The 15,836-nt window shown below is 35.7% G+C and overlaps 1 protein-coding gene across 1 annotated transcript; it reads left to right on the forward strand.

Annotated features, from left to right (window-relative positions):
• The first annotated feature begins 928 nt into the window (after positions 1–928).
• On the forward strand, positions 929–13,058 carry NDUFA5 (NADH:ubiquinone oxidoreductase subunit A5). Its single transcript, XM_057733364.1, has 5 exons — positions 929–964; positions 1,268–1,312; positions 5,186–5,302; positions 10,089–10,154; positions 12,891–13,058. The coding sequence occupies exons 1-5, from the start codon at positions 944–946 to the stop codon at positions 12,990–12,992; spliced, it is 351 nt and encodes a 116-aa protein (XP_057589347.1). The 5' UTR covers positions 929–943; the 3' UTR covers positions 12,993–13,058.
• The last annotated feature ends 2,778 nt before the right edge of the window (positions 13,059–15,836 follow it).

The following is a 15,836-nucleotide window of genomic DNA, read 5'->3' on the forward strand; positions in this document are numbered from 1 at the left end:
ACTTTTCTTACTGATTTATGGAAATTCCTTATATATTCCAGGCACCACTTATCGTTTGGTGATTATATGTGGTTGCAAATATCTTCTCCCATTCTGTGTGGGTTGTTTTACCATTTAAGTTATATATATTCTCATTTTGCTGTGCTCTTCTCGCATTAACTTTTTAAACAAACGCCCTTTTTAACTCCAGTTTTTAGTTATTTCCTCTTCCCTGCTGCCATTGCACTTGGCACAAACCTCTTTTGGAACACTTTCCAAATTACTTATTAATGCATGTCTTCGTCATTGTTCTGTGAATTCCAGGATGTGAGATGCTGTTTTACAAATTATGTCCCAGAAACTCACATATAAGGGGTGTTCAATACATGTTTGTAGAGGTAAGTGAAAAAAAGGTGTATGGTCCTGGATCACTTCACCTGGGAAAGTAAGAAAATGGATGATGTACTTAAATAAGTGAAATGAAAGAGATCAGGCTTACAGTGGGAAATGTCCTCTGGCTCTGCTTTGGGTCATAAGACTGAGAATGCTGAACTAACCTTTGCACCTAAGAGATTGCTTAGAGGATAGCTCCACAACCACCTTCATCCTACTGCAGGCTACACTGCGTAAGGGAGGAGTTCGCCAACGGTTAAGCCGAATGCAGATTCTCAGACCGACTATGTCGGAGCTTTTTTGCAGCTTGGAGATGCCCCCCAACCTTTGGGCAAGCAATCTACGTGAGACGGAGAGGAACACCTAACAAAGCCCCTTTCCCAAGTGCCTGGTTTAGACGCTTGGGCACTCATTGCGCATGTCAAATTTCCTTTCAGGAATGGGCGGTGCAGAGCCTCAGGGGGCGGAGCCAAGCTGTTTCCAAGGTGACGGAGTGGCGGCCTCGGAGGTGGATTGAGCGGGTCTGAGCGAGTTCCCAGAAGGCTGCGCGTCGCGTCTGCTCGGCGCTGTCATGGCGGGCTTGCTTAAGAAGGTGAGGCTGATGGAGGTCACTGACAGCTTTTAGAGTGCGGTTGGAGACAGCCCGCGGGTGGTGGCCGGAACTGGCGCGGGGTTGGCGGTGCTTTTGGGGGACTCATTTTGCTCTGCCTTTAGGGGTGGCCAGTTTAGCGGCTCCGATCGGAGAGGCAGAAAGAAACTCGGAACCAGCGGCCGCGAGAGACCGTAGCAGGTTTTAGGCCAGTTTTAGCCAGGAGAGTGGTGGTTTTGCTTTTCTTAGCGTGGGGACCCGCGGAATTGCAGTTAACAGCATGAATCGTGTTTTGTTTTTGAACAGACCACTGGCCTTGTGGGATTGGCTGTATGTGAGACTCCACATGAGGTATGTACCTTTTTTTCTTCATTCCTGAGTTTCCAAGGAAGCCTAGAACCCTGCGACCTTGTTTCTTGAATGGCTAACGGGATACTGATATTTCAAGCCCCAAATTACAACTCAGCGTGAGCTCTTGAGTCATCAGCGGTATTTAGTACTTAGTGTTTCCGGTGTTACGTTATTGTTTGTTTGTTTGTTTTGCCACGATCTCTTTCTCAAACCATTTTCTTGTTGAGTTTTTCCGTGGCATTGTAGTGGCTCACTTGTACTTTTTTGAGTGTCTTCCCAGATCTGTGTCGCCATTTTCCGCCTTTTCCCCCGACTCACCTTTTCTTAGGTGCCTTAGATTCTGTACACTTTCGATTACCAAAGATAGCGCTCTAGCAGTTGCTCCTTTTTGTCATCAGTTTTCCCTTCTAGTAAGTTTCTCCCTTTAGTATTCAGGCAGTCTTCCATCAAAAACAAACCAACCCCCAAAACCTCCCTTGATTCTTCTCCTCCCTCCTATAATCACACCATTTCTCTCCTTACCTTTACAGGTAACTCAAAAGTTGTCTGTACTTAACATCCTCCTATTTCCCTTATTCCACTTTGAAGGCACTCCAGTCAGGCCTGGCCAGAACTGTTCTTTTCAAGGTCACCGTGCTGCTAAATCCAATGGTTAGCTCATGTTTTTCATCTTCGTTGACCCAAAAGCAGCATTTGACTCATTCGGCACTGTCCGTCAAGCACTTTCTTTACTGTGCTTCAAAACACCTCCATCTCCTAGTGTTCTTTTTCCCTCCTTTTTTTGCTTTCTTCTTTTCTGCTCCTCCCTCCTGTCCCTGCTTCTCAGTGTTGGAGTTCTAAGACTTTGTTCTTGGGTCTTTTCTCTTTTTGTATTTGCTCTCTCTTGGTGTCTGGACCCAGTCTGATGGTTTTAAACACCACCTACACACTGATAACTCTTGGGTTTCCATATCAAGCACACTGACCTCTCCCTCTTTGGAGGTGTTTTGTATTTCATTACTTAGTGGACATCTCCACTTGGATGTCAGGCAGGCAGCCTAAACTTAACATGCCCCAAATTGGGTTCCTGATCTTCTCTCGAAAGCCTGTTCTTTTTTCAGTTTACTCATCTCAGTGAACAGCAGTTACATTCTTCTATTCACTCAGGTCAAAAGCCTTGAAATCATCTTTCATTCTTTGCTTTCTCTCACACCCCACATTTGGTACTTCAATAAATCCTCTGGGTTCTACCTTCAAATTATATCCAAATTTTGATTACTTCTTACCACCTCCTCTGCTACTACCCTATTCTCAGCCACCATCATCACAGCTGTGGATAATTGAATTTGATTCGTAACTGCCTCTCCCTGCTTTACACTGCCTCAGTTTGATCTTTTTTCACCCAAAGTCAGCCTGCTAAAATGTGAGTCAAATCATGTGACTGCTTTTCTCAAAATTCACCAGTGGTTTTCCATTTTACTCTAAAAAAAATCCTTACAGTGAGTCTCCAGATCACTGTTCAACAGACTGTATTCTACTGATTTATCTTGTTTGTTATCTCTCTCTACTGGAATGTAGGTTTTCATCAAGACGGATTTTTTATTCTTTTGTTCACTGCTAGAGCTATGCTAGCACATGGTATGTGCTCAGTAACTAATGTTTGTTGAGTTAATGTCTTGTACTCATTATGAGTTCATAACGCCTCAGACTCATTGTCTAAATGTGAACTCATGGTTTTCCCTTTCTAACTCTGTTTCGTCCACTGCAGAGTATTTTTCTTGGTGGTACCAAAGTCTTTCTACTCCCCAGCCTGGGAATTGGACATCGTAGTTGATACTTCTCTTACACTCGTATCTTCATGTTCATTCCAGTGATGAATTTTGTTGGTCCTTTGTTGGCAGATCTCCATTATGAGCTCTCTTTCTTTTTCCTACTGTTATTACCACAGTTTAGTCCCTTGTTCATGTTTAGAGAATTACAACAACCTTGTTACTGGCCTTTTTTGTACCTCCTTTATCCTGTTCTTTTAACTTACTACTGCCTGGTGAATTTTTCTGCAGCACACATCTAATCCCAATTTCCCTGTATCTTTTAATCGCCCACAGAATAAAGTCCAAATGCTTTAACTTGGCATGCAGAACCACATACAATCTGATTTGCTTTTTTTTCAACCTTATCTCCAAAGCATTTTCTCTGTGTCCTATATTCCAGCCGTGTGTTGTCCAATAAAAATATAATGCAAGTCATAAATATAAACCATATTTGTAGTTTAAAATTTTCTGAGTCACTTTTTTAATAAAGAAAAAGTTAATATTTTATTTTATCTAATGTATCCAAAATATTACCATTTCAATATATAATCAATATAAAAAATTAATGATATTTTATAGTCTTTTTTTCATACTAAATGTTCAAAATCCAGTGTGTAGTTACACTTAACAGCACATCTTAGTTCAAATTAGTCACATTTCAAGTGCTCAATGGCCAAATTTGGTTAGTGGCTACTATTATTGGACAACACAGTTCAAGGGAAATAGAACTGTATACTAATTACTTTATGTTCCCTGTGCTTTCTGCCATTCAGTCCTCTGTATGTATTCTGTGTGTAAGATTGTCTTTTTTAACATCTTTAAGTGTCTAAGTCCCACCATCCCTCCAGGTCTATCTCAGATGCTGCCTTTTCTAGGAAACCTTCTCTGATATCTGCTGCTGTGACTCTTCTTTCCCCAATAGAATAATAATGCTAACATTTATTGAAACTTAATGTGTGCCAGGTACTGTTCTAAGCTATACAACATCCTATGAAGCTGATATTATTAACATCCCCATTTTAGAACCCAGGTGTCTTACCAGGCCTTTCTATTGTCATGCCCTTTGCTAAAATTAAGAAGTGAGGCTGAACCACATCCCCCCCCACACCATTCAGATTATATGTTATCTAACAAGCTCCATGTTAGTATAGTAAAATACCCTCTGTTATGGAACATCGTATTCAGATATATAAATGGTGTCTAAATATGCAGAGACTTTTTAAGAAAAATGATTCTTAGAGGCCCTCAAGGTTGCTTTTGTTTCTTCATATATATGGTGAATATATAGGAGTGAAATTAGGTATTAGCACTTCTGGTTTTATACAATTAAGCTAAAACAAATTTCAAATTAAATACAAAGAAACAATAAGGAAAAATCCTCATCACATATGTATATTTATACCTAATTATTGGGTTGGCCAAAAAGTTTGTTCAGGTTTTTCAGTGGCATCTTACTTATGGGCTGTTATGAATTAGGAACTGCTATAAAAACTTTTTGCCATGACTTTATTGCTGGCTGCTGTACTGAACTTTAAGTTCAGTGTGCTTTAATATGTGCTGTGCAGTGACTCAGTTTTCTTGCTGCCTTTTTCTGTTGAGCCTGTGGTGAAATTTTCACAAGGTACCAACTCAATCATAGTCACTAAGCCTAAGTGCTGAAGTATCATGACTACATTCAGTTAAATTTGATCATACTGATAATATGCTACTTATATTTTTTTTATTTATATAGAAATTCAAATAAAACTTTTTTAAAAAATCAGAATTTGCAGTGCTTAGGACCTCAGTTTGAGACATACTGATTTAGTAAGTGATTTAATTTACAAAAAAGATTGTTAGCAATAAGTTACAATGCAGTTTTATTTTTACTATACCTTTAACTTCTGTACAACTTTTGTTGTACATACAAATATGAAAAGTTTCCATCTTTATATTCACAGTTTTCCTAAGTTGTAAAGGCAGCAAGGAAGAGTTAAATGCTTTTTTAAAAAACAGATGTGAATTTTTTTTTTTTAATATCTGTGAGACTTTTTAAATCTTTGGTGACATTTAAACTGGAAATTTGTACGTTTTGTCTTTTCAGAGGTTAAAAATATTGTATACAAAGATTCTTGATGTTCTTGGACAAATCCCTAAACATGCAGCATATAGAAAGTATACAGAACAGATTACAAATGAGAAGCTGAGTATGGTTAAAGCGGTAAGTAGCTAACTTGGTTTTGTTTTCTTGGATTTATGGTATCTAGTGCAACAGTTAACAACAGAAAAAATTCATTTTATTATTTTTTGCATATTCTGCACACTTTCCTCTCTTATTTCCATTCTCCTTCCTTCTGTGCATTTCTTCCATCCTTTCTCCCCTTCATTCATCAAACTCCCCTTTACTGAGTACTTTTTATATGACAGGCACTACTAAATACAGGAGTGAAAGAATAAGATGAAGTCCCTTCCTTAAGTTAACATTGTAGCTTTCTTTCACCTCTCTTACCTATCCAGTCCTTTGTTGATCTTTTAATTCTTATCTATAGATACATCAATATTTTATTTTTCTAGTTTTAGAGTAGAGAAGAATGAAAACAAAACTGAAAAAAAATATGTTGTGTTTAACTGTCAGGAATAACTATTTTAAAAAGTGCTTTGTTACAAAAAGAAGAGGACCAAGTTAGTCTCTTAAGTACCAAAAATTACATGGAGCGTTGCTATGGCCTGAATGCATGTGTCCTCCCAAGTTCATATGTTGAGGCCCTAGCCCCCAGTCTGGAGTAATTAAGATCAATGAGATCATAAGTGTGGTACCCTAATCCAATAGGATTAGTGTCCGTGTAAGAGGAGACACCAGAGTTCGTGTTCTCTGCCATGTAAGGACACAGCAAGAACGTCGCTGTCTACAAGCCAGAAAGAGAGCTCCCACCAAAACTGACCCTGTCGTACCTTGATCTTGGACTTCCAGTATTCAAAATTGTGAGAAAATTAATTTTTCTTGTTTGAACCATCCATTCTATATATGGTGTTTTGTTATGACAGCCCAGACAGACTAATACAAGCATTTTATAGCTTCTGAATCAAAGGCCCTGGACAGGCACGCAGTAGACTGCTGCTGCTTTTATACCAGACTATATTGCACTACTGTTAAATTTCCGCACTAGCAGTTATTTTGTGGACTTTTGTAATTATCCACACTAGTTTTCATAAACTCCAAAGGTAATTTACATACATGTAATAAGTGGCCCTAATATAGTTTTTCTTATGAGATCACCAAACTCTATAGTTCAGAGAGAATTTTTACATTTTCTGCAGGTATACGGCAAAAGAGTACAATTTGATTTGAAACTTTTATTCTTATCTTGGCAGTTCTAGAAGTAATTCACAGATTACAAGTCTCTAAAGGTAGAATTAACATTTCTTTTGAATTCATCTTTCTTTAAGGAAAATGGGCTTATGCATTTTTTCCCATCTCAGAGTGAGAACTAACTTTCTTTTCTTGAGGTCAGTCTCTTCAAGTCTGTCTTTTATTCTTTCTCTGCTTACCTTCTCCATAGCCTTGGTCGCCTTTAATCATTTCTTCTCTGTTTCTCTTTTAGCCTCCCATTTTATTACCATTTTTCAGTTAGCCTAAAAAGGTATTTAGCTTTTTCCTACATTAAAAGAAAAAGAAAACTTATCTGTATGTTTTCTTTCACTTTTGCCAATGTCACCCAAAGAAGAGTTCAATGTCATTGTTTTCGCTTAGTTCTAAAATTCTTTTCTCTGACCTAGGCTGTTTCAGTTGCCTTATAAATTGATTGGTCTGTTCCATCATATTTCATTATATGCCCCATACTGCCAATAGAGCTTTTTTAAATATGTAAATCTGATCATGATGTCTTCCTGCTTAAAACCTTACTGTGGTTTCCTGTTTAGTGTTTCTCAAAGGCTGAGTTTAAGAAGTTATGCTAGGCTGGTTGTGTGAAACTCATCTAGCTACCTTTATCTGCATGATTTTGATGTATAGCCAGGTTAGGGAACCACTGGCTTATAGGATTAAGTCTTTAGCATGGTATAGAAACCCCCCCAAGATCTGGCTCTAAATTAGCTTCTCAATCTTATCATTTTCTGTTTTATACACTATACTTCAGTAATATCAGACTGCTGACAGTTATGTGAATTACATGGGATTTTATTTTTGGTTTCTTTGTATTTTCTCTTCCTTCTTCCTAGAATACCCTAACCTTGTCAGTCAGGCAGTTCTTACTCAGCCCTCAAGATCTATCACTTCCTCTGTGAAGCCTTTTATGTCTTCTCTACTAGTCCATAAGCTCCTTGTGAATTGCATTCATCTTTGTACCCCAAGAATCTAGCTTAATGCCTGACATTTAATAAGGTCCTTAGAAATGTTTGTTTATCCGAAAGTCTATATACAAATAATTTTTAAAAACACCAAGCACTATGTAATAGCTGTATTGCTGAATCCTGCTTGATAAAATTAGCACAGATTTTTAACCCCTCCATAGAGCCATAGAATCTTCAGTGAATATTGTAATGATTATAAAGTGTCCGTTTACTAAGCCTAAAATGGGAATAAAAGTAAATATTTTTTTCAGATTGTACTAGGAAGATAGTAATAGCATAGTGGTGAAAAGCATTGGTTGTGGCCTTTACAAAATTTTCATCTCAGCTCTAATACTTATTTGGTGAGTTGGCATATTGCCCATTTTCTTTGTCTCAATTCCCTCATCTATAACTTGGGTATAATAATACCTGCCTTGAACACTTGTTGTTAGGACTGAGTGGGTAATATATATATAGTGCTTAACACAGTTGCAAGTATATAGTGAGCATTCAGTACATGGTACCTTTTTAAGCTTGCTGGCATTGTGCCACTGGTAAATAAAAGTCACATTATTGACTCAAATAAGACAAATTTTGAATTGTTTTCCCAACACAGGCTTTTCCTGAGTTGAAAATAATGTTGAATATTCCTTGCCTTCTCTACATTCTCCCTCCTGGGTCTCATGACAGTGACCTGCTTCCATATTTTGTTATTGATTGTTGGCTTCATAGCTCAGTCATTTTGAGTTAGTCTTTCTCAAACATGTTCATCTGCTTTTTTTTCTAACTATAAATACTTGGTGTTTATTCAACACTTAATGCATGTCTGTCATATGCCACATATGGTTCTGGGCATGGAAGCTAGTGCCTACATGGCAGTGAACAAAGCCTAAAATCCTTGCCTTGGAGATTATACATTAATGATGGGAGGCCAAGAAATAAATAAGTAAAATAAGTAAGTGAATAAAGAAGTATGTGTTCCATAGTATGTTAGAACATAGTAAGTGCAGTGAAGGAAATTAAAGAAGGAAGAATGATGTTTTATAGGGTGATGAGTGACGTTACAATATGTGTTAGTTTCCTATGGCTGCTGGAACAAATTACAACAACCTTGGTGAGTTAAAAAAATAGCAATTTATTGTCTTATATTTCTGGAAGCCAAAAGTCTAAAATTAGTATCAGGGACCAAAATTAAGGTGGCCGCAGTCCTGCACTCCCTTTGGAGGCTCTAGGATAGAGTTCATTCCTTGCCTCTTCCAGCTGTGATGGCTTTTGGTATTCTTTCATTTGTGGCTGCGTCACTCCAGTCTTTGCCTTTGTGGTCACATTACTTTTTTCCCTCTGCCTCTATCTTATAAGGACACCTATAATTGTATTTAGGGCTTACTCAGATGATCTAGGATAATCTCCCCATTCCAAGATCCTTAATCACATCTGCGAAATATTTCCCATATAAAGTAACATTCATAGATTCCAGATATTAATTCATGTACATTTTGTGGGGCATTATTCTAGCCTACCGCAGAGTGGTCTCATTAAGAAGAAGATAGGTCTGAGTGAAAACTTCAATGCAAGTGGAGGAGCAAGCCATACAGATATCTTGGGTCAGCCAGCCGATACCCTGAGACAGATGCTGATTCCTGTAGAAAATAACTTTTTTTTCTCCCTCTTTTCATACTGTTTATAGGCCAAGAAACTACCCTATTTACCCCTTATTTACAAATATATGTGTCTATATAGAACATGGTTTCTGGCTCTTAAAAAGCTTGGTCTATTAGAAGATAAATGTATGTCATTAAATGTTCTAGTTACTATGTTAAGATTTCTTTTAAAAAACCTTTTATTGAAGAATAATGTGCATAAAGAAATGTGCAGACATAAGCATAAAACTTGATGTATTTTCACAAAGTAATCATGCGTGTCAACACTAAATCAAAAAAAAGGACATTTCCAGGATGCCAAAACCCTCCCTTGTTCTTCTCAAGGTTACTACCCTCCTGAAGATAACTACTATTCTGACCTCCAACACCACAGGTTCATTTTACCTGGTTTTGAACTTTTTATAAGTTGAATCATCAATATGTATTTGTCTAGTTTCTTTTGCTTAATATTATGTTTGAGAGAATCATCTATGTTGTTGCACATGGTTGTGGTTTGTTCATTCTCATTGCTCTGCAGTCTATTATATTCAAATACTATAATTTATTCATTTATTCTATTATATATGGTCATTTGGATTGTTTCTAGTTTGGGGCTGTAATTTATGTTGCTGTGAACATTCTTGAGCATGTCATTTGGTTAATGTATTATGCATTTCTGTTTGGCATATGCCGAGGAGTAGAGTTCAGGGTGATAGGGTAACATTTATTTTTAATGTTAATACTTAACAGGAAATATAGGAAATACTAAAAAAATAAAGTATTCTTTTAAAATCTATATTTTAGAAAAACTGAATTAAACATCATATTCTTACCCTTGATAAGCATATCAGTAAATATTTATCACTTAATATTAAGACAGAAAAGCAATAAAATTGTAGAGAGATGAAATGCCTTTTAACCAAATATTTGGTAAAAATTAGCAAGGGTACAATGAAAGAAAAATTAATTACATTTGTCATATTAAGTACTTTTTGTGCTTCTTTAAGTATTTTTTTCTTTCTTTTTCTTAAATTATAGGAACCAGATGTTAAAAAATTAGAAGAGCAGCTTCAGGGTGGCCAAATAGAAGAGGTGATTCTTCAGGTAAAGAAAGAGTTGAATATTCAAATATTTGATTTCAAATGTTCAAAGGCACAGTGTATAGAGGTACAAAACTGACATTCCAGAAAGAAAGAAAAACTAAACTTTTAAATTTATATTAGTTCATCAAAGAGAAGGCTAATCACGTAAGAAAATACATACTTCTGACATATGTATATCAGTTAAATATTTGTCATTGATTATAATTTGAATTTATGAAGCTTTTGTTGGAAGTTTGGAATTTAATTAGCATGTTCTTGTTAGCCTTTCCTTCGTTCAAATCAATAACACAGTATTATTGCTATTTGAATAATTTACATTTTTAGAGACAAATACTTTCACATTTTAAAGGGTTACTATATTTTTAATATGGAAAAATACAGATCTTTTGAGTCATAAAATGTAGTTTTGTTTTTATTTTTGACTGTTGAAGGTTAAATTCTTAAAATGTTTTTGTATTTCATGTTTTGTAAATTACATTGTTAATGTTTTTACTCTGTCATTTATTTCTAGTGTTTTTCTTATATATTTCTTTGAGCTTTTTTAAAATAAAAGATATTAATCTTAAATTTTTGCTATATGGTGTGTTCGTGGGTTTTTTTTTTGTTTTTTGGGTTTTTTTTCTCTTTTTAGTCTGTTCTTTGCCTTTTGACTTTAATTGAATATTTTCTCCCATATGTTGAGGTTTTTAAATTTTTTATTTGCTCAAATCACCTTCCCCCTGCCCAGTCTCCTTTCAATCCCCTCTTCTTCCCAATATTATAGGTTTACAGTCTCTTCTCCTTATAAGGGTCTGATAAATGTTTAATTCTGTTTCATTTAATTTTTACATTTTTCATGTTTTTAAAAAGTGTAACCAGTTTTTCTTTCATTTTCTTGCCTTTTATCAAAATACATTACCAATACACAATATATAAATTCAAAAGAATTGTTGGATTGCTCTGTTAAAAGAGGAATGGAGCATTCAGACAGCTTTCTATGAATGTAGACTGTTTCAGTCATTCAGAGGCCCAATTTCTTGGCCTTCCTATTCATTTGCCAGGTTGAATATGGAACTAGGTATAGTGTTATGGGAACTTGCTGCAAACTCATTACTATTGGCTTCCTTCTGTTCCTCTTTCTTTTCTACCTTATTTCACTTTGATTATGACTTTAGTTTAGCTGATATATTTATTGATCATGCAATTATAGTCATAGGATATATTAAGTATTTTTACGTTATCTGCAATTCTCAAATTTTCATGGGTTAAGGTTAAATTTTAATAATGTTTTATTTAATCCAATAGATCTAAAATATTACCATTGACACATATCATCAATGTAAAAAACTGGCATTTTACATTTTTTTTTATACTGTCTTGAAAATCTGGTGTGTATTTTATACTCTTAACACAGCTGAATTTGAACTAGCTATTGCTCACTCAGTCATATGTAGGTAGTGGCTGCCATGTTGGACAGCCCATTTCTAGAGGGACAATATGAGAAAAATGAGGAAAGTGTAGTGTGCTGGAAGCCAGAGAAGAGGGAGGGAGTGGATACAGGGGCCGTATGCACCTGAGTCTAGCTGCCTGAAATAGGATTTCAGTTTTGTTCAGGGGTAGGCACCCTCCCCAGCCTGCGATGACTTTGGGGCACAGAGAAGGCATGAATGTTAAACAGACACAAGCCAAAGGGCAGTCAGAGAAAGAGTCATCCGTATGGATATATTTAACCAGTGTTTTCTCATTTCAGCATTAGGAAATACCTCTACCCCAGATTTCTGTTCATCTACTCTTTAACTGATTGTATACATTTTAAACCGTTACTGCTAATAAACATAGATTGGCTGTTCTGCACCACTGGCGTAAATGAGGCATTGCCTTTAACTGGAGAATTATAGCCTCTGATAGAAACTAAGCACTCATTCTGTGTTTGAATTCCTTCTCTTATGTCCTGGCAAATGCTCAGCAGTGTTCTTCTTTGAAGTTGGTCAGAGTTGTCATAGGTCTTTTTGTTGTGCAAAAAATATGAAATAAAAAGACAACTAAAATATATTTGTTAAATATGTTATACATTCTGTTTGAAAGGAAAAATTAAATGTAACATAATCTGATTAAGGAAACTGATTTGACTGATCAATAAAAATACACCTATTGTATTCTCTTACATTTCATAGATCACCCTTTTAAAAATTGTGTGTCTCAAGTGATTATGGATCATGACATTAGTTTAGGTGGACTGTGACTAGTATTTTTTTTTTTTTTTACATTCAATAGAAAATAGAGTGTATGACATCTAGTAAAAGTGATGATATTTTTAGTTTTGTTTTAGTTACATGTGTATATTGTGGATCCCTTAGTAAAAAAAAAAATTTTTTTTAAACAGTGGGCCTTGGTAAAATAAAGTTTGAAAGCCATTGACATACATTAAGAGATATACTTCTTCAGAGAATCTGTAGTCTAAGTGGTGAAACAGACAATTAAGATCGAAAACTCACCAACTAAACTTTTGAACATTCTAATAGGAAATTTTAATCAAATAGAAGAAATCAAAAGCCATCCTTTCTTACTCATGATGATTGTGTAGCTGTGAGAATTAAGGTAATTTAATTAATGATGTTCAACACGTCATGGTAGAACAGCTTATTATGTATTAGTATGAAAGAAGTAGCTCTAATAGTTTATATTTCAGTTATTAGCTATGATAAATATCTATTAAACAGTATAATCAAGTGATCTTTTAAAAATTTCTTATTAACAGGCTGAAAATGAGCTAAGTCTGGCGAGAAAAATGGTGCAATGGAAACCATGGGAGCCTTTAGTGGAAGAGCCTCCTGCCAACCAATGGAAATGGCCAATATAAACATCATTAAATGACTTGTGTGTTGATGGGAAACTGATGTAATTAAATATTCTGTTATATTAAAAATATCTCGATGTTATTGACATCTTATAATCAAGAAAACTGATACAGAACATATTTAGGAGATTTGTTAGAATCATTGATTATGGTAATAGGGACTTGTGAATCAGTTTTTGATTTGTAGCGCATTCATTCAAATTATTTTGGAGATATTTTTTAAAACAGGGGTTGTGGGAAGATTTGAAAGTTAATTGGAAAAATTCCTATAGATTTTCAGTGCAAGAGCCATATTCAAAAGGTGAAGTATTTTTAGTAGTATCTTCAACACATCATTTTTTTTTATTGTGAAAAAAACAAAAGGTACTTTATTATAGTTTAGACAAATTTATAGGTCACTGAAAGTGAAGTAGTAAGAAAAAAACATCAAATTAGAATTGATTGTACACTTGAGAAAATTGATTTGGTATTTGAAAGATTTTTATTTATAGTGGTAGTTGGAGAAACTTTCCCTTTTGTCTCATTTTTAAGGAAGTTAGCTTTCTGGCCCTTTTCCTTTAGTTTTCTTGATCAACCAAAGTATCAGTACATTAGAATAGAGATAGAATTTCTGTAAAAGAAGAGACGCTAAGAGTTCCTGAAGTTTATTCAATATACAGATAGGCTTATATTCAAAACATCTTAGTTGTAAGGTTATAACTTCCAAGTGGAATCATTAAGTAGTTTTCACTAATTTCCAATATGAGTGCAGCTGGGTATCAAGATAAATGCTATTCAAAGAAGAGGCAGTTTGGTAAGTTTAAGGTTAAACAAAAATAAAATTACTTTTCGTGTGTCCTCACTTTTTCTACCTAGCCTCCTCTCATTTCTCAATATTTAATTAAATTTGGCAGTTCTTACCTTCAAAGATAAGAAAAAAGTACTTTTGTTTTTGTGTGTATGTGTGCACATATGTGTTTTACTATCTCTTCTGGCAAAACAGAACCTTTCAGAATGAAGAAAAAAATGTATTTTTCTTTTTTTCCAATATTTCTCCTCTTATCTAGCTATAAATTGAATACTAAATGAATATTTAAAGTGGGTTGAGTTAAATTTTAGCATCCAGACTGCAAGAGAAAGCTTCTTTGTGGGAAGTGGAAAAAGTATTAGAGGGCAAGTCAAGTCCAGGGCCTCTCATTCCCAGGTTCTAGCACTATCCTGAACTCAGTGGAGTTCACTATCATGACTAAGTGAAGGCAAGTGGACAGTTTCTCAAAATGACCTATTTATTTCCTTCTCTGTAAAAGAAGTAGAATTTATGATTTATAACTTCCTTTTCAGTTCTAACCATTTGCTTTAATAAATAATCTTATCGAGGTCAAAATATATACTTTTAAAGCATTTTTGCAGAGCTGCGTTCAAGCTATTTTCCTGGCCATTTTTTCAGGTCCTTTGGGTACTTGAAAACAGAAAGATGACTTGATACATACTTCCATTTCTCCCATGATCCTCGGGCATCTTATATATTTCATCAGCAGTGCTCCTGTGGCTGTTAATAAAAGGGGACCTTATATGATGTTTACATTAGAAATGCTAGTTGTAGTAATCATTGTAGTAATAATGACTAATGTTTGTTAATGTTTGCCAGGCAATTTTGTAAGTACTTAACTAATGCTATTCATTAAATCTGCCGTACAACTCTTAAGAGTGAGATCCTGCAAATTATCTCCATTTTTCCAGATAAGGAAACCAGAATTCAATTGTGAGTAGTGCTCCCCTGCAATTAGGCAACATGGGGACCCTGGAGAAACAGGCAAAGACACCGTGCAATAACATGCCCACGGTTACATAGTAAGATGTGGAGCTAAATTTTGAACCTAGACAGTCTAGCTCCAGAACGCATGCTCCTAAACATTATTATTTTTCTTTATGGATATGCTTGGGATGCTGTCCCTCTTACCTGCACCGTTTGGACTGCACCAAAAGAATGTAGATCTGCTTTCTTGACTTTTTCTGTTGAAGTACCTATAAAAAAAATATGAGCAGAAGTAATAAATTGGGTTTCATTTTGTGCAGAAATCCTCCTATGGATCAAAGGTAGATGTTTATGGGGTAGGTGTTTTAAAGGCATCGCTGTGTGATCCACTCTTCTACACTTCCTAACTACCATTCCAACCGCCCCTATAATCTTACTCCTGATTGTTTTTATGGCTTCAAATATTTTCCAGGTGCTTTTTATAAACTTCCAGATTAAACTTTCCTGATCTTTTGCAGCTGATTCTTCTATTTAACGATCTTCATTGTTGCTGAGTGGCTTCTAGACTAATTTGAGTAATTTTCAGAATGGCCCATTTCAGTCTCCCTGGGCTCCTCATAGGTTTCATTCAAGTTAATCACCATGCTCCAGGCACCTCAGAAAAAAAGAAACTAATCAGTTGGAGCTTTTTCACACAAGAAGGTGGCAGCAAAGTGATGCCCCCTTTTTCCTATCTCTGGACTGAGTACAGAATATTCAAATGTCTTTCCTTTGGGATGAAAATGGTTTATATCTAGGATAAGCATATAATTTTTCATTCAATGTGTAATGACTGTGAGAGTGAAAGGAAGTATAGGAACAGGTATAAACCATGACTATCCTGGGCACACAGGATATGGCTCGGCCTTGAGGGTCGCCATCCTTTCTGATCGGGAGAAGTTAGTTGGGGAAGTTGTATGCCATCTGAATAGAAAGGATATGACGCCAGCAGTGGCAGCCATCACGTGCCACCAGGCCTCAGGTGTCATTTTGCTTCTTCACTCCCTATTATTTCACCTCCTGGCCCCCTTTCCCTCAGAATTGAGGATGGAAGTAAGGGAGCTTATCTCTGT

Source organism: Hippopotamus amphibius, chromosome 4, assembly GCF_030028045.1.
Source record: "Hippopotamus amphibius kiboko isolate mHipAmp2 chromosome 4, mHipAmp2.hap2, whole genome shotgun sequence".
NCBI lineage: Eukaryota > Metazoa > Chordata > Mammalia > Artiodactyla > Hippopotamidae > Hippopotamus > Hippopotamus amphibius.